Consider the following 19,694-nt stretch of genomic DNA (forward strand, 5'->3'; position numbering starts at 1 on the left):
GACAAAATTTTATTTTTCGCTTTGGTGCTGCTTGCTGAGTTCTTGGAGACCCCCCCCATCCATCCCATAATTTTAGTGAAATGGGCTCTTCACTTTAATATAAGCACGTTTTCTCCTGTGGGACTCGGTAGGAGAGAGCCGATTTATGTGAGACCAGCAGACGGAGTACATGAGGAACTTAGACCGACGTTCGTTTATTTATTTATTTATTTATTTAATGAAGAAAAGGCGAAGTAACAGCTGTAGGGAGCACCGCTTTCCTTTAGGGACCTCTCTCACAGACACCGAAAAAGAGGCCCGCACCTTCCCCACAAAACCTGGAAGGAGGGGGGGGACTCTCTTTCCCAGTATCCCTTGCGCTTTAGGCCCCCTCCGCTCTGCCTCATCTTCCCTCCACCCCGCCAATATCCCTCCACCTTTCCTCCCTTACTGGCCGTTCCCCCTTCTCTCGCGCCGCCCCTCCGCTTGGCCGCGTGCTGCCCCCAGCAGCCAATGGGACGCCAGTCCGCGTGCGCAGATTCAAACGGCGGCTCTGGAAAAAGGCTGGGCGCGAGATTCGGCGGCAGGGACGAAGGGGAAGAAAAGTAGCCCGTCCAGCGAGTGCGGCGGCGCTCAGAGGGAGCCGCCGGAGGGCCGAGAAGTGGCAGCCCGGCAGGAGGACGCCGCAGACGCCGAGCCCTTCCCCGCCAGCAGGGTCTGGGTTAGAGCCATGTCCCCCGTCCGGGGGGCCGGCCGCGGCTAAAGCGCCGGACTCGCCTTCCGGGGAGGGGGGCCCCGCCGGCCCCCGGCTGCGTGAGAGACCTTCGGCCGGTGACCCTCCCCGCTCGCCTTTCCTCGCCTTATGGTGCGCGCCAAGGATGGCGAAGAGGCCACGCAGGTGAGTGGCCGCACGGACCCTGCCCTGACGCCTGCCCGTCTCCGCCAGGAGGACTCGGCCCGGCCCTCCTGACATCTTCGCGGCTGCCTCTCCCCTCAGCAGCCCTCCCTTCGCCGGCCGCCCAGATCCCCCGGGGCCCCTTTCCAGGGCCAAGTCCCAGTTTTTGTGGGGGCGATCGACTCGCTCCCTTCTCCTCTCTGCCGCACGAGCCCGCCACTCCCGTCTCTTTCCCCGTTGGGAAACTGACCCGGCCTCCTCCTCCTCCTCCTCCTCCTCCTCCTGGCGGTGTTGTGTTTGGCCCTGCCTGACACGCGAGGACTGAAACGGCTTCCTTATTGGCGACCCGGGCCGCCTTGTCACGGCAGCGTGGCCCTGCTGTTCTAGCCCAGCGTCACTTTTCTGACCGCCGTCGGCACACGCGGGAGAGGATAGTGGGGTTGCCTGTAAGCCGAGGCGAAGTTTTCTTGCTTGAGTGGACATGGTGGGAATAATGATTTGTGCTGTTTTTACGGGGAGATGGCAACAGAGAAGGCGAGGCAGGGAGCCTTTCTTTGGCCCTCCGTTGTGGAAAGACTTTTAAAGGAAAAACCGAACCTGCATCTTAAGATGTGTAGTGTTTTTGGGGCGGGGAGGGAGTCCCTCTTCTGTTAGTCCAGTGACAAAGGGCAGTGTGCTTGTTTTTGAAACCTGATTCACTTTTTCTACTTTGGCAGCTTGGTCTGAATTGGTAGCGAATATCTGTGTATATACAGATCAAACCTGATTTGAATCGTGCTTTATATTAGGCACCTCGTCAGCTAGCCGGCTAATATTTCTAGGAGCTCGGACTTATGCTTTGCCACAGTGGCAGGCAGCAACTTTCATTGAAATCAGTGGAATTTACTTCCAAGTAAAATATGGACAGGATCAGGCTATAATCCTCAAATGTGCGGCTTCTTGAATATAAAATGGGATGTTCATAGTGTGAATTTTGTGAATAGTAAGAATGTTCTGACGGATGCATGTTTATTTTCTGATGCAGTTTTAAAGATGTATGGCTAATTGCTATATGTACCGTAGAAATGTAGTCACTGATCAGTGGTCCTGAGGGCATGGCCTCTCACTTGAAATTACTTGACATGGAGTAGCATAACACTGAATGATATGATGTCATCACACAAGCATTGGAAATTAAGTACGTCTAAGTATGTTTTCTAAGCCTAAGTATGGGCTTAGGAAAAAGTAATGCACATCGTAAAGAACAACAGAGAAGGCTAATGTGTATCACTCAAGCATAACAATAAATGGCTTAAGTCTGTGTATTACATTCTTTATTCCTAAGCATTCTGCATTACTTGGTTATATTACTTGTTAAAGTCATGGTTTGCATTGAAGCTCTACAATATAATTTAAAAGGTGCTAATTCTAAGCATTAGAATTTACTTATTGTAAATAAGTATATAAACAGTTAGATACCACAGTACGTACACAAACCAGTTGTCGGACAAGCATTAAAGCTCTTACTCACTATAGCTGTGTACAGATGGTTATCTATATGTCTTTGCCTGTATTAGCTTACACTTCATATATACTGTCAGTGTCCAAAATGTTTTTATGGAACATCCTTTAGAAAGCTTTTAAAGTGGACACTATAAAATTGAAAATTTTCATTCGCTTCTCATAGCTGTTCTTTCTAAAAAATATTTAGGTTTTCATAATTTTGGCCTTTGATGAAAACTTGTTTTTGTCCCCAAATGTTTTGATAGGGGAAAAAACCCTAGCTAATCTGGGCTTTCAATGTGTTATGATGTCATCAAACAAGGGGGCTGAATCCTCTTGTGAAGAAGAAAAAATACTATTCATATACAGGATGGGTCTCTTTAATCCCTTAGTTAACTAATATGATTGATATGGAGTGCTGTTGAATCAAAGATTCTTGTAGATTTGATTATTTTGTTAATGTTGAAACAAGTGGGAATTTTCTGTGAAATAACTACAGCAGCCCCATGTTTACTGACTGAGTTTCTCAGAAGAAAGTAAGAGAATGAGAGAATAATTACGAGAGAAACATACAAAAGTATTTTATTAAGCCAGCAGGTGGCGCATGCCTCTCAAGGTGAACAAAGGTCACAATTTACTCACTGTTTAATTTCTTTAATAAGATGTGACAAACAGAGTGTTGCCATTGGAAGACTGCATCCCAACAATCTATTTTTCTTAAACACGTCACTTTCATGAAGGGGAAAAAGAGTTTACCCTTTCCCGCCTAACTTCTTTGGAATTGTCTCCATGAAGGAAAAGTAATGTTGCCAGTGAAACAGCCTGGTTTACCTGTCCATGTGTGCATGGTGTTCCAGTAACTACCTATTTTAGTTTTTATACAGCAAGAAGTGAGCCTTATTTTTAAACAGAGTACCGTATTTTTCGCTCCATAAGACACACTTTTTTCCTCCTCAAAAGGGAGGGGAAATGTCTGTGTGTCTTATGGAGTGAATGTGCACACAGAGCTGGCTGGGCGCGCAGGAATGATGCGAGCCGGCTCTGTGCGCCCCGTTCCAGCGCGCCCAGCTGGCTCTGTGCGCCCCGCCTGCCTCCCAGCTGGCCGTCGGGGTGGGGAAAGCCGGCTCGCGTTGTTCCAGCACGCCCAGCTGGCTCTGTGCGGCCCCGCCCGCCTCCCAGCTGGCCGTCGGGGCAGGGAACGCCGGCTCGCGCCGTCCCGACGCGCACGCGCCCAGCCGGCATTCACTCCATAAGACAAGTTTTTAGAGGAGGAAAACAAGATTTTTTCTTGTTTTCCTCCTCTGAAAACTAGGTGTGTCTTATGGAGCGGTGCGTCCTATGGAGCGAAAAATACGGTAACTGTTCTTACTTAGTGTTATGCTAAGTTCAGAAACGTCCATACTGTTTCAGATTGGTTCTTGGATATTTCACAACCCCACATTTTGATCTGACCTTATTGATTCTTGCTGTTTGACTTAGCAAGACTTTGCTACAGATGAAGGTAAATCTAGTAATTTGAAAACTCAGCTGGGTTTTAAAAGACAGATATGGTGGGTGTATCTCCATCTCCAGTGAGCTGTTACAAATGCATAGTTTCGCTGTCAATGTTAACTTAATAATAGCTTGCACTTTGCAGTGAGGAAGATGATGATGACCTTCACTACGCAGATCATGACTATGAAGTCCCACAACAAAAATGCATAAAGAAAATTTGTAATAGAGTAAAATGGACACGTGATGAGGTGAGTCTTAACTGATTGAGGGTATTCCTTCTGTGTGGATCTGGCATCATGTGGCTATTACAGGGTTTTTAAAAATTGTGCCTTAACAGGATGAAAAGCTGAAAAAACTAGTGGAACAGCATGGGACGAGTGATTGGACATTCCTTGCTAGTCATCTACAAGTGAGTTAAAATTCAGCTAAGCTCAGACATACATGAAATAGCCTCATTCCCTCTCTCCATTTTTCCTTGCTGGTTTGTGGCATGGTTCAGCCACGGTTTTCGAGTTCTGGATAGAAGGTAAACTGTAGTTTGGTTGACCCAAGCCACAATGTGTAAGATCTTTTTAATTTATGTGTTCAAACTTTAGTTCTCCCCCAGCTGTTCTGATTTAGCAATGATGCACAACAAAAAAATTTCCCTGTTCTTCTGCAGAATCGTTCTGATTTTCAGTGCCAGCATCGATGGCAGAAAGTCTTAAACCCAGAACTGATTAAAGGTCCTTGGACTAAGGAAGAGGATCAGCGGGTAAATAATTTACATTGTTCTGGAATAATAATTTTTTTAAGTACTGTAGGGTTACCCAACAGTGCATTACCTTGTTTTGCTCTATGGCTGTCTCAGACTTAGGAGGTATAAAATGAGCAAAGGTTCATATTATAGATATTTGCAGTCCCATTGTTGTGTACTTAAAAGTTCTGTTGCCCAAATATCATAAATGTGACTGTGATGCTTTTCCTGACAGGCTAACTTCAGCAGTGTCTCTGATCAATTTGCATTCTAGGTTATTGAACTTGTTCAGAAATATGGTCCAAAGCGATGGTCTTTGATTGCAAAGCACTTAAAGGGAAGAATAGGGAAGCAGTGTCGAGAAAGGTGGCATAACCATCTTAATCCTGAGGTAAAAAAATCTTCTTGGACTGAAGAGGAGGATAGAATCATCTATGAAGCTCACAAACGTTTAGGAAACCGGTGGGCTGAAATAGCAAAACTGCTTCCTGGAAGGTATTTTTAAATTTACCGCTGTATACTGTACATACAAATAGCAAATTATTTCTAGATTTGTGAAGTTTATACCCAAATTAAAGCACCTTAGTATCATAGCTTTGATGCAACAGTCATTCTGCATCTTAAGTATTTACTGCTTGCTATGTATCTTTAAATCCTAGCTTTCATGACATGCAAATATAGTAGCATCACCTAACCACATCCTGGTGGCTTGAAATAGACTGAGGGGTGTGTGGTAGATCAACTGCCCTGTGGCCTCTTGGTTTCAGCTGCCAGCATGCAAATATTTGTTCTCTGCTTCTTCAAGTGTCTGGCATGTGGTCTCCTGACACAGAACTTTCCTGGTATAAGCGGTATTATGACTCCCCCACCCGGCATGACGTGCAGCCTCACCTCACTTCTGGTGCAGAATTAGGGTGCACATTATTTATGTATTTAGTTTATACCCTTCCTTTCTTCCCAATGAGGACCCAAAGCAGCTTACATCATTCTCCTCTCCTCTATTTTAAGCTGAGTGGGTGTAACTGGCCCAAAATCATCCAGCAAGCCTCTATGGCAGAGTGGGGATTGGAACATGTGTCTCCCAGATCATAGGAATCCCCCGTGTGGGGTCGGTGGACGCCATGGTGCCTGCCAACACGTTTCCTGGTGCCCACCAGGTGCTTTTAGAAAATGGGTAGGGCTAGGTGGGTCTTCTTCTGTTTAGCTAGTCACATTAAAAGGCATCCTGTTAAACAGAGCATCTGCCTGAAATGTTAAAGAGTTACTATTAGAGTTATTCATGACCTCACTCCCTTACATTTTGTCATTGTGCCCACCATCCTGTTTTAGAATTCCGAAGGTGACCTCAAGATCAAAAAAGTTAGGGACCCCTGCTCTATCCACTATACCACACTGGCTTTCAAATTGTGTCAGTTACTCTAGGGTGAAATGAGAAATAAGAGCCAAGAAATATGACCTTCCAGTGGAATTTTCAGGATTTGTCAATTTGGTGATTATGTGCTGTGTACCTTCTCTATCTCTATTTTTAGTCTTCCTCCTTGTCTACAATTCACCTTTCATTTGGGGTTATGTAAAATCTGGATTTTAGAGGTTATTTTCAACTAGCTGTTTTTTGGAGTTGCATGATACGGTTCAGAAACTGAAGTGGGGTTGTATTCAGGAACAGTAAAATCTGAGTGGTCTGGATGTGAACATATATAAAAAACCGTATTATGGATGCTCTTATTACTCCTGTACAGGGAAGTGTCTGCAAATAAGCCTTGGGCTGAAACAGAAAGTTCTAGTTCTATTTTCTTAACTTGTTTTGTTGATTGATGAAAATAGGTGCATCCTAGACTATTTCCTGCATATTTAATAGTATGATTATGAGATACTTACTGATGTTTGCTTTGTTCCATTGACTAATGTGAGGGGGGCTTTCCAAGACCAGCGGCAAATTCTTCTGCCTCGAGCCCCTTTCTGGCCGTACAGTCCCAGGGCCCCATCCAGCTTTCCCCAGGACTTTTCCATGTATCCTCAACAAATTGTGCCACATTTTCTACCAAACTCTGGGTTGCAATCCAACTCCCCCTGCCCGTTGTACCAGCCCCTACTACATCTTCCCTACCCATTCCTTGTTCCTGGTCAGCCATACCATTTTCCAACCCTGCTGTTAATGCATCCGGTTTCACATTATGAAGATGACCGTGTGCCATCTCCTCCTGCTGAGTAAGGAACCATACAGTTCTGTCTCCAAAGACATTGTTTTATTTTGGAGTCTGTTCACAAGGACATGAATGTCCTCTTTTAAAACCAGAATTAGACTAATGTGAGGGAAGTGTATGTGATATTCTCACTTTCAAAAGTCTTAATTTATATAATTCATCTGTAAATAGGTGTTTGAGGTTTTTAAGTTGTGGTTAATGCTGGCTATTGAAATAATAGGCTTTCCTTTTAATCCAAAGAAAATGAAACTAGCTCTTGGAATGTAAGGAAGCCTGGGGGGATTAACTTTTTAAAAAAGTAAACAGTAGTCACTTTGCCACATAGCAACCTCCTTTTGAAATTTAGGAGACTTTCACAAGCGTCTCTTATACGACTCAGACAGAAAGAAAAATACAGTAAATCTACCTGTGCAGGTTTCGTAATGAATTTTTCCCATTTTTTGTGATAGAAAACTAGTACTTTGCTAAAATTATCACACTGTTTAGAAATATTTGGAACAATTTTTCTTCATTCTGGGAAAGTCTTGAAATGTATTTTTTTATCTTTATAAAAATAGATGTATCCTATTCCCATTGTTTCTACCATGAGTAAGTTACTTAATTCAGTTCCTGAGTCTATGCAATATTTAATCAATATAATTTCTAGGTTTTGGGCACAATCCAGCCAAGTTTAAGCACTTTTATGTCTCATTGATTTCAGTGAGACTTACATCCTTGATCCTATGTGTTTTTACTGAGAAGTCCCACTTTTATCAATATGCCTTGCTCCCAGATAATTGTGTAGGATTAATCCTTTAACATATAACTAACGTTTTCCTGTTGAAGTCGGTATGACTTAAATGTTCTTAATTTTGGATTGGTCATGCCCTGTAATTTTTTTAGGACTGACAATTCAATAAAAAATCATTGGAACTCTACTATGAGACGAAAAGTTGAACAAGAAGGATATTTACAAGATGGAATCAAGACAGAACGGCCTTGTTCATCAAAACTGCCACATAGAACTTGCTCTTCCAATGATCATCTTCATAACCAGAATCAGTTTTATATACCAGTTCAGGGACATGTAAGTTTTCCAAAGATTTTTGTATTTATAATTTTTTTAAAAAAAAACTGTTAATGAGAATGGGAGGAAGGTGAATTTATTATACTGCAAGAAAGCTACAGTAGAAAAAATATTTTATTTTGTTTGGAGGATGCTTAAAAAATTAGATTCTTAAAGCAAATACTGTTATGAATGTACTCAATGTAAATTCCTGAAAGGAGCAGTTTGGAGGGAGGTATATGCATATACACAATTTAAAAACACACCATAAAAGCCTACAGATTTAGATGGCATGTTTTTTGTAGTTTTCGGAACTAAATAGTCAAAATGTTTTCAGAACTCCACAGCTGACCTGTTTATTTGATACATTTTTAAAACTTAGCTTGGCATTTCATCATGGGGCTCTTGTCTTTGCAGAAATTTGATGTTTGTGATGCATTTTGGTTTCTTAATTTAATGCCCTGGGTGTTCATTTATATATCAAAAGATGATCAGTTTTTAAAATAAACCCATGAAAATTTAGTGTGCTACCATTGAAAAATACATAAGAAAATTGTCTAAAGAATGTATAAAGAACAATTATGACTTGTTAGATCCCAGGATACCAGTATATGTCATCAGAAGGCAACTGTATTGACCATGTTCCGACTTCTTCCAACTTTATTCAGGTAACTCTTTTACTGACTTTCTAAACTTAAAAAAAAAAAAAGGGCATTCTTTGCAGCTGGGGAACTGCAAAATGTATTACAATGTAAAGGCTTTGTATAAAAGTATTCCGTATAGGGAACTTCTACAGATCACAGTATATTGGGAATATGACCTGGAACAGTGTAACTGAAATGAATAACTAATCACAATTTCTCATAAGTTATCATTTCTAATTCCAAACTTGGTCCCATGGTACAAGTTTTTTGTTTTGTTTTTAAAAAACCCTATACAATGGCATCACATACAAATAGATGAGGCATTGTTACAAACTTAGGGAAATCCCCAGATTTGCAGAAAAATCTGAAAAGTAAAAAAAAAAGTGGGGGGAGGTCTAAAAACCCCCAATCAAAACAGTAAAAGTGCCATCTGTGCAAGCTTGAATGGTGTTGATGTTAGCAGAGTGAGTGCTCACCAGTTTGATAGAAAGGTGAGAGACAGAGCTGCTCTGAGAAGAAGCAGGATAGAGACCTAAAATAAGCATTTGGTGACAGACTAGGAATGACACTTATTGAACAAAGGTGGACCCCCACTTTCCTATCTAACTAACCTTCCCTTTGCTGCCCCCTGCAGGGGCTTCTTCTCATGTTTTGTACACCTGACTTTCCTTACTACAACAGCTGAGGTGAAAAAATATTGGGTAGCATTTGGCATTGTTAGAGCAACCTTATATGATGGCTGACAATAAGAGGAGGGGACTTGGAAGAGCAGGGGAAGAGAAGGAAAAACAGCAATGACTGGGGCAGGAAGTAGATGGACTGAGCCAGCAGGAGAGAGTGAAAACCAGTTGGGAAGGGGATGGGGAGAAAATAATTTGGAGGGCTGGAAGTGGGAGGGGAGGGAGGGCCAGTGGACTCAGGTAAAGAGATTTCCCTTCCTCTGGTGACAGGTCAAATGGAAGGGAAAGTGGAAGCCAGTGGGGAGTGGGCTCACTCATGAGCCTCCACAGTCTGCACTTGTCAGCCATCTTTGGTGGCTGGTGAGACAGCCCCAACAGCTGCCACTCGCTAACCGTCGTGGGTGGCTGCAGTGGTGGAAACAGTCCCAGGAGTTAAAGAGAGTCCAGCAGCTGCATTCTCACTCCCCTAGCAAAGAATGGAATGTGGCAAAGCAGGTTGATTTTATGTTGTCTGAGGATGGCTGCAATGGTGGGACTGTGGTTGGCAAGCCCCTGAAAAACTGATGTGAAGCAATCATGGAAGCCTACAAGACAAAATGCTATGGGGGATGGGGGTTGCAGTGAGGAGAGAGAAATTGGACGAACTTATCTGTCCTCTGCTGGCAGAGTTTCTCCTTGTGGAAGAGAGAGGTGGGTGTGATCACCCTGTTTCATGTCTTCATAATGCCCCCTTTTCCTTGTGGCTTTTTGACCCACAAGGTTCCTACAGGTCTCAGCATCAGCTTTTTAGAAGTCTGAGGGCTGCTGGAGGAAGAGAGAAATAGGAAAAAATCCTCATTTGTGAGCACCACCAGCTTGTGGTTTGTAGGATCCAATCCATGGCAGCTACCTAGTGAATTTATTATTAGGATTGTGGCCTCAATTGGAAATGGTTTAAATAGCTGTGGTCCAGGGAGGCAAAATTTAACAAATCAAACCTCCATTATTACTTTAAAAGATGTCTATTAAATACAATATTTTGTCTCTTGTTTTAAATATGTATACTTCACCAGCCATTTGATGATGATCCTGACAAAGAGAAGAAAATAAAAGAACTTGAATTGCTACTTATGTCAGCTGAAAATGAAATCAGAAGAAAGAGAGTCTCATCTGTAAGAACTGCTTGAGTAAATGTGCTTTTTTATGGTGCATTGATGAATAGCAGTAGAGCCCATCTGGAATACATTATATGTATGAGCGGCTTCATATTTCTAATTTTCTAATATGTGTCCTGTTCTCATCTGTGGATGGAAATCAAGGGGTATTGATGAGAGAGATTCTTTTTTTCTTCCCTGGGCATGTAGGACAAGGGGGAAAATAGCTGATACAAAGTTTGGGTAACATAATGTGGTACTTCTAACTGTTGCTTAACACTCAGAAGAAAGCATTTATGTACTTTTTGCTTTCCGCAGCTTTCCTTTATCTCAAGGCCAAATTGGGGAGGATAAATGAGATATTCAGAGAGATAGGGGAAGATCACAAAGCAGCATTTACAACAGTTGCTGCAGTGCTTTCTCTGGGTTCATAGGATTCTTACCTCACTATAGATGCTAATTTTCTGCCCCCCTAGCATTTCCCCTCTGTGCTAATCAAGCTAACACTGTGTGCATTATACCTCTGCAACCTGAGTTCCTTCTTTCCAACATTCCTGTCACCTTCTGAATGGGATATAAGGACTCAGAAATATCCATTCCAACTCGTATCTGAGGAAGGGAGCTTTGACTCTTGAAAGTGTATACCCCAAAATCTTGTTGATCTCTAAGGTGCTATTGGACTCCAATTTAGTTGTTTTGGCTTGGGATCCCAAAATTGTGGTTGGATTGTAGCTTGTTAGTAGATTAGACAGGCAGAGTCTAGAAGATATATCTGCACCTCCATTTGATCGGGTTTGAGGCACACTGATTTGTGTTCAGTTTCTCCAGAAGTTTATTTCCTGTGGATTCCAGAAACTTACACCTTCACAGAATCTACTGCTCAGTTGTAATTTACCATCAAGTTCAAAAGCCCTTACTGTCATGAATTAATATTTTGAAAACAAAGATTCCTGTGGTCCAGCTCTTATACATGGGTATGAAGAGCCCAAGGGCCATGTGGCTGGATTACAACAAGCTCTTACCTGTCTCCTGTAACTGGCCATGCTGGTAGGCTCCAGCCACCTCTCATCTAGTGGCCACAGGGCCTGAGCATACAATTACCACTTCTTGCTGCTTCTTAGCCTCAAATACAGGAGACCCAGTAGTGGCCGTAGGGCTACCTTCCATCAGCCCTTCTCCCTACTTCAGCTGTATATGTGGCGTGATCTGGACATGAGAAATCTGGGTACCTATTGCCCATAGGGCTTAGGACCCTGGCTGTAGCTCAGAGGACTTCCCAATCGTGTTCCATGGCATAATGTGCAACATTGTGCCTGTCCCAGTGTGGTGTGGCATGACGTGAAGCACGTTTTAGTATTTATTTACTTCATTTTTACTCTGCCTTTCTCCCCATTGGGCACCCAAATCAGCTTTCATCATTCTCCTCTCCATTTTTATCGTCTCCTCCATTTTATCCTCACAACAACCCTCTGAATGAGGTCAGGCTGACAGTGTGTGACTAGTCCAAGGTCTCCCAGCAAGAACCATGGCAAAGTGGGGATGTGAATCTGGGATGAGAAGCTAATCCGACACTGTAACCGCTATACCACACTAGCACTACACCACACTAGAATATGCATGGATATAGGTACAGGCTAAATGCACAGTTCCCTCCCCCCAAGGGGGGCATCCTCTTGTATCCTGTTCAATTGCATGAAAGTCTCACATTCTGCATTCTGTTTGAGCAAACCGTGGGTTGGGTCACCGTGCCTACCCTTGGTCCAGTGAATTCATCAGAACAAGTAGTGGCCTGCTTGTTACCAGTTCCTTAAAGAAAGGCAACCAAGATGGGTGGTGTATATGGGTGTGTGGTTTACTACAGATGAGATGGGTAGGAAAAAGAGTCGGGCTTCCCTTTTTCTTTTCTATGCTTCAAACTGCCTCTTACTCAAAGTTGTTTTTCCTTTAAAAAATCAATACACAACAAAGAAGAAAAAAATTTGAATGTTGAAAGCAAGCATTTTATTTCACAGTGAACTTGCATTTTTTTGGTCAGACTCTGGAAGCAGTTCAGTTGTGTGTGTACACATGAAGCTGCCTTATACTGAATCAGACCCTTCGTCCATCAAAGTCAGTATTGTTTTCTCAGACTGGCTCTCCAGGGTCTCAGGCAGAGGTGTTTCACATCACCTACTTGCCTAGTCCCTTTAACTGGAGATGCCGGGGATTGAACCTGGGACCTTCTGTATGCCAAGCAGATGCTCTACCATTGAGCCCCAGCCCTTGACTTGCTCTGCATAGCATTTGTTAAAATATTGCTGTATAATTGGCGTGTTTTTGTGAATTAGCCCTGAAATTTAGAAGAGCTAAGAACAATGTTTGTATTAATTAAACTAGGTGAGTTATTTAGTCTTTTTCTGGTTTGAACTTTACAGAATCCCAGCTTGTATAGAGCACAGGGGAAACAAAACAATTGTCTACTGGAGTAGGTGTCTAAACAGTCACAGGAACCTGCACACAAAATCTATCTATTGACATCCTTTTAACCCTAGTGGTTTATTTTTCATGTTTAATTTCAATAAAGCAGCAATATCTTTTTGTATTCTTAGCAAGCTGGAAATTTTTCTAACTGGTCTGGAAGTTTCATCATGGAAGATATGTCAAATACCCTGAATAGCCTTGGGGAACAAGCAAATGACTTTTACACTATAGAGGAAACCCATGCTGCAGGCACTCAGCAGAGCTCTCCAACCAAATATCTGGCTGTGGAGGCAAATGCGGTTTTATCTTCTCTACAAACTATTCCTGAATTTGCAGAGACACTAGAACTCATTGAATCTGTAAGTCTCAAGGCTCTTTTTTCAGTACTTAATTAACACCTTTATTTTTCTTCAGAGTATGTAACAAGAGAAATTTACAATTAATGTACTGGTATGTATATTAGTGCCTTAATCTGCATGGACCAGGCTAGCCCAATCTTGGAAGCTAAGCAGGGTTGGCCCTGGTTAGTACTTGGATGGGAGACCACCAAGGAAGTCCAGGGTTGTGATGCAGAGGCAGGCAATGGCAAACCAACTCTGTTTGTCTTTTGCCTTGAAAACCCTGTGGGGTCACCATAAGTCAGCTATGACTTGACAGCAATTTACCCCCCCCCCCATATTAGCATTAGCATCATGTACAGTGTTTGCTGTCATATACAGCTAGTTTTTTGTAGTTAGGAATTAACTAAAATTCTACAATAATGTTTGAGGAAATACGATATTGACGTGCAATCCTAAACGAAGAGAGCTTTAACTCTCAATAACCTGTACCCAAAAATCCTTTTGGTCTTTAAGGTGTTGCTGGACTTGATTCTAGCTATTATAAAACTAGTAAAATCTGTATATCAGGACAGAAGTTAAATTAGTCAGTTCCTACTAGGAGGAAGATGCACAGCAACATGGCTGATACTGATTTCAGCCCACACTTTCTTTCCAGTTGAAATAACTATTCCTTTCATCAACAGTGTAGCAGATAATTTTTCCCCTCTGTGTTTCTTGGATATGGTAGGATCCTGTGGCATGGAGTGACGTCACCAGCTTTGACCTTTCTGATGCAGCTACTTCCCCTGTCAATCAAGCACCAGTAAAACAGATGCAGATTCAACACAATGTTGGGGCCATGGAGTGTCAATTCAATGTCAGTGTTGTACTTGATGGCAAGAAAACAAGTGATGAAGAGGCAACTGTGTCAACATCCCCAAGTGCAACCAAGTTCAGCAGTCCCCCTACCATTTTGCGGAAGAAGAAGAAGCCTAAAGCTGGACAGTCACTTGTCAGTGAACAGAATGATGACTCATGTAGCAATGCTCCCAATATTGCACTAAAACAAACACCAGTGAAAACACTACCATTTTCTCCCTCCCAGGTAAGCACAAATTAATCAATATATCGAATTCTCAACATGGCCCCATCTGTGAATACCTAAATTCAGAGATTGGGGCTATGAACAGACAAGGCAGATCTTTCTGTGAACTTGAGGAAAACCACATGTCTGCAGAAAATATCTGGGGAAAAATACATTGGGAGTTAACCCCCCCCCCATGGTAGAGCAGCACCTATAGCACCTATAAGAAATGGATACCCTCTGAGAACTCCATGGTTATTGTGGGTGTTGCTAGATGATCACAATAGTATTGCCAGCTTCAAGTCCTGGTTTCTGTAAGTAAAAGGCAGGGATAGGGGGAAGGGGCCCTTTCCAGGGCTGATTTTGTCTCACAGGCCACCCAGCTCCCCTCACCTCCTGCCCTGGAAAGAGGACTCATCAGGGTCAGACTTGGCTGCAACCACTGAGCAACTCACTACCCAAATGACTTGTATGACTCACTTGAGCCAAGCAGCAACCACCTGTTGACTAACTATTTTTTGAGAGCAGCCACCACATGGAAGCTGGTGTGGTATAGTGGTAAGAGTGTCAGACTAGGATTTGGGAGAACCAGATTCAAATCCCTACTCTGCCATGAATGCATAACCTTGGAGCAGTCACTCAGTGTCAGCATACATTGTCAGCATACCTTACAGGGTAGTTGTGAGGATAACATGGAGGAGAGGCAAACTATATAAGTTGCTTTAGGTCACCACTGGGGGGAAAAGGTGGGGTATAAATTAATTAAATAAATAATGCATAAGGCTGAAGGGAAGGTTGTTGAGTGGGAAGAAAAGGAAGCAGAAGATATGGGGGTTGCCAGGAGCAGGGAAAGAGGGAAATAGTGTGGGGGAAAGGAAGTGACCCTGCAAGTCCTTGTGGGTTCTCCACTTTTATTTAGCTAGTAATGCATTTGGTTGTGTTAGCTGGATAGATATACTTTTTGCCCATTACTGAAAATTAGTTAAGTGCAGACTGATTCCACTGTGATTTAGAAGTTATTAAGCCTGGTGATTTCCTCATTCTGTCTGATGGATTGAGTCTTCCCTAGCTAAGATATCTGCTCCCTCCCTCCAAATATTTTGAATTGACTGATGGCAGGAATGACCAGATTGCAGTGCTTTTGTATAGTTTTGTTTCAGCCCTGCTGACTTCAGAGAAAAGCTCAGAAAATATGGGAATGGCTCCTTAAAGCTGTGCACATACAAAGTTGATTGAAATAATTTCAATCATTTGAAGGTGTAATTTGCAGAGATGAACTGCTTTTATCATTGCCAGGGTTTTTTAAAATCACCTGTACCTGGAATGATGTAGTTGAATTTTTCCAGAATGCTGTAATCGTCTCCCAGTGCTCTGCTACATCATGGCTCCCATAAAATTTCTCCCACAAATGTGTGTGTATATATACCAGGAAAAAAAAAGGCTGTATTGTTGAATCCAGTGCATTTACTCTGAAATGGATAAGAGGAAGCTATTTGCTTGACTTGCATGGAGCAATTCATATTCTTTTCTGTCTTATGTGTAGTTCTTTAACACCTGTTCTGGAAATGAGCAGTTTAATGTTGAAAATCCTGCATTTACATCAACACCAATATGCGGACAGAAAGTTCTTATAACAACTCCCTTGCATAATAAAGAAGCAACACCTAAAGATCAAAAAGAAAATGCAGGGTAGGTTGATATTAAATATTTGATTTGGAATAACTGGGGTGTGTTTTTTTTAACAGAAAACAAATAGAGCTGTATTTTTTTTAAATTACCTGCGGGTATAGAAAAAAGGCAAAACAGGTTGGCTTTCCCAAGAAACCTTGTCCCAAAATCATTGCTTTTTAACAATGTAACATCTTTTGACCCTTGTATAGTTTTAGGACGCCTACTATTAGAAGATCTCTTCTGGGTACAACACCAAGGACTCCAACTCCATTTAAGAATGCTTTAGCTGCTCAGGAAAAAAAATATGGCCCTCTGAAAATTGTGGTATGTAGCATTTTGGTCTGTATTTCCCTTACAGTTTGCTCTGAGTTAATTTGGTGGTAAACATGTACAGCAATAGAAGAAATGCTGTTAAGATGTAAGCACGGTCTATGTTGTTTGCTTCAAACTAGTTATGCCTGCTTCATCTTCCTAGTTTTAAGTCGAGCTTGGAGGCTAACTTTCCTACTTCTGTGTGTGTGAACATGTACAGAAATTCAAAAGATGCTTATGCTTATGATGTATAATAAAAAATGCAGCCATTTATTTTTGTTGTCACATTTCTCCCATATTATGCTGCCTGGAACTAGAATGAACTGTGTTTTAAAGTCATAAACTGGACTTCCTTTACAGGAAGTTATTATTCCTTAGGAGTTTTAACTGCAGAATGGAGGACAAGCTTATATTAATCTTCACATTCTGTGTGGTTTTCCAAAATTTGAATCACCACATGTGCTTATAAAGCTGTGTTATGTCTTCATCCGTTGGGATGGTTTCATTCCTGTTATAAAAAGAAAAAAAGAGCATAGGGACATGAAAAAAAGAGCATAGGGACATGAAACTATCACTTCGAATTTGTGTCTTCTGCCATTTTTTTAATTAGTCACAGCCACTTGCCTATTTGGAAGAAGATATTAGAGAAGTTTTAAAAGAGGAAACTGGAACAGATATATTCTTCAAAGAAGAGGAGGAGTCTGTCTATAAGGGCTGCAAACAAGAGGTAAATTTTCCTACATGACATCTTTGGGGTGGCAAGAACAATAAGAACGATTTAAATCCTTTCCTCGTCTTTTAAATGTTGTCCACAGAACCCTTCGGCAAAGAAAGTCAGGAAGTCGTTAGTCTTGGAACCTTGGGAGAAAGAAGAGCTTGGTGCCCAGCTTTTTACAGAGGACAATATGCTAGACGTGCAGGTGAGCAGCATGATTCACAAGATGCCAGTATTTGAGGAAACTTGAAACCTGTTTGCAATTAACTGGAGCTTTGTTGATGATAGCTGAATTGGGGGCGCTGTTGAGCATCTTAAACCAAAACTGTAAAAGTTCTGTCATTCAGCACTTGATTCTCACAGATCTCTCAGCAGTTAGCCAGCACCACCCAGAGGGCAGCTTCCTGTCAGCCACTGTAAAGTGCGCTCACCCCACCCTTGCCTCTCTAGCCAACCAACTTGATGCCTCTGGCAATTACAGGGCTTCTGAAGGCTGGTGCTGGCAGCTCACATCACCTCCTTCTCCCTCTGCCTGCCTGGAACTATCAGAAGCCAGCTATGTTGGAGGGCTCCTGGGCAGCTGGCTTGCTCGTCTGCCTGCGGCATAGGATGGCTCCCTGGCTTGGGGGGAAAGGGGGGGTCCCATCAGGTGTAGAGGCCGTCACTGTGGCATTCCCAATGATGTGGGATTTGTCACTGCAGATTCCTCTGGGTAGGAGAGAAGGGGCAGAGCTTGAGTATCCAGCACATTTGATTTATTCTCCTTGGGGGCTGGATAACAAAGCTTTTATATATTTATTTTATTTACTGGACTGCCTTGTTATGATGTGTTGTTGTAGGACAGATAGGTTGTCTTTTGTTCATAGCAATTGTATGTGTGTACTGTAGATGTTTCAGGCAGATGCATAGCTCATTTTAAATTATAGTTCTTGCAGTTAAAATGACTCCTTCCCCACTAGAATCATATTGTCTAAATCTTTATTTCAAGGGTCATCAGCTTAAAAAGGATGTTAATTAGATGCTTCTAAGGTTACTACAGACTTGCTAGGTACAAATCTTCTAGATGTTATGTCCACTATTTTAACTACATCAGCTTTCTTTATTGAACTACTATAGCACAGGTTATTTTATTACATTTTTTCCCCATATAGTCAGAAAATATCTATACTACATCACTCCTCATGATTCCATTATTGGAAATTCATGACAACAGGGGAAACCTGACTCCAGAGAAACAGGATTCCAGCTCAGCAAAGCTGAATGTAGCAATGAAAAAAAAGTTAAATACTTGCACTCCAAAAAATGTCAAGACAGAAAAGATGCTTCAGGTCTGTATTCAGGTTATCTTGGTATTATAGTTTGTTCTGTTGGACTGTTAAGTATTCTTTGGAAAAAAATTCTAAACAGCAACCATTTCCTGCTTGTACTAGGCATTTCAGTATGATCTAGATAGTAAAAAAGAATGGGAGATTCTTGCATGGCTTTGTAACTTGGAAGCAAAAACAGCCATGAAAAAAAGTCTTGTTTCCCCTCCTCTGTCATGTCCCCTGATGGCAGTGGACACTGAACAACTGCACCCAACTTTCCCAGGGAGAGGCTACCAGGGGAAGGAAAGGAGGAGGTAAAACTGAAGGCAGGGGTAGGTTGGCTAGTGGGCGGAAAGTAAAGAAGGAAGCAGGAAAGGGGAGAGGCTATGAGGGCTGCAAGGGAAAGGAAACAGGAAATAGTTGGAGAGGGGGATGCAGGGGAATATTAGATGCCCCTCGCAAGGGTCTTCTACTTGTATATGTTTATTTTTGGAGATGTGTCTTTTTGTTAGCCTAACTGCTACTGAAGTTTCAGCAAGAAGCATTGTATAATGTTAACAGTATACTACAACCAGATTGTTGGAAAGCCACAATCCAGCACCCTCAGACTAGTGATTCTGTGAGCTGTTTTCTTCCTCCTGCCCATGTCTGTGCACGCAAGGGTAATTCAAGGAGCCATTAGAATGAATGGAAGATCTGTGCAAGACTCCCACATTTCCAACCAGCCTTTCTCTACCAAACCAAAGGGAAGAGGTAGATGGGAGTTGTATACAGACCTGTTTGCCCTGCCTGTCTGTTGGAATTCTCCACACTTGGGCAGTATTCTGCAGTGAACTAGATCATATCTCAATTGATTCTTTGCATACATTCTTGGTAATATTTATAATAGCTTTTATTACAGTCCCAGTATTGCAGGGGTCTGAGGTATTGGGGCAGTTTGTCTAAGGCCATCAAGTAAAATTTAAAAAATGGCTGAATTGTTCTTGTTCGCACTAATTGCTAACTGGATTGTGTGTTACAGACAAATTGTGAATGGGAAACTGTTGTTTATGGGAAGACAGAAGATCAGCTTATCATGACTGAGCAAGCAAGAAGATACCTGAACACCTACACAGCTACTGGCAGCACTTCAAGGGCTCTGATCTTGTGATTGGTACAAATGTACCAATCTGCCTTTTCCTTTTTCCTACAGACTGTATGCTGAATTTTTTTTCAGCGGTGTACATTTTGATTCTTTTAGGATGCCTTATAAGGATGCCTTGTAAGGGAAAACAAATCTCTTTAGCAAATGACAGCTGTCATACGTAAACCTTTTTAAAAAGTGAATTTTAAATGGTCTTTTTAAAACAATCTAAAGGAAATTGTGAAAGAAATAACTTTATTTTTAAACCATTTTTAAATTATTGTTTAGAATATGCTTCTACTCTTTTGTTAAGAAATGTTTAATGTAGAATAGGTTTACAGGTACTTGGGGAAAGTATAACCTACACAACGTCTTGGAAACGCTTTTGCTTAAATGCTCATTTGCTTATG

General features: G+C 42.0%; 1 protein-coding gene across 1 annotated transcript; it reads left to right on the forward strand.

Annotated features, from left to right (window-relative positions):
• The first annotated feature begins 825 nt into the window (after positions 1-825).
• On the forward strand, positions 826-19,345 carry MYBL1 (MYB proto-oncogene like 1). The gene is made up of 16 exons (XM_056854819.1): positions 826-877; positions 3,993-4,098; positions 4,188-4,259; positions 4,512-4,604; positions 4,861-5,081; positions 7,673-7,856; positions 8,429-8,503; positions 10,212-10,310; positions 12,881-13,111; positions 13,821-14,177; positions 15,700-15,845; positions 16,037-16,151; positions 16,750-16,866; positions 16,955-17,059; positions 18,006-18,182; positions 19,183-19,345. The coding sequence occupies exons 1-16, from the start codon at positions 858-860 to the stop codon at positions 19,309-19,311; spliced, it is 2,247 nt and encodes a 748-aa protein (XP_056710797.1). The 5' UTR covers positions 826-857; the 3' UTR covers positions 19,312-19,345.
• Positions 19,346-19,694: the final 349 nt, after the last annotated feature.

Source organism: Euleptes europaea, chromosome 8 (genome assembly GCF_029931775.1).
Source record: "Euleptes europaea isolate rEulEur1 chromosome 8, rEulEur1.hap1, whole genome shotgun sequence".
NCBI classification, from domain to species: domain Eukaryota; kingdom Metazoa; phylum Chordata; class Lepidosauria; order Squamata; family Sphaerodactylidae; genus Euleptes; species Euleptes europaea.

What these genes read in the sequence shown, in the direction of transcription:
- MYBL1 (XM_056854819.1), top strand. Translation starts at nt 858, where the DNA reads ATGGCGAAGAGGCCACGCAG. An exon ending in TCCTTGCTAGTCATCTACAA is followed by an intron (nt 4,260 to 4,511) that starts GTGAGTTAAAAT and finishes GTTCTTCTGCAG; the next exon opens with AATCGTTCTGATTTTCAGTG. An exon ending in CTAAGGAAGAGGATCAGCGG is followed by an intron (nt 4,605 to 4,860) that starts GTAAATAATTTA and finishes TTTGCATTCTAG; the next exon opens with GTTATTGAACTTGTTCAGAA.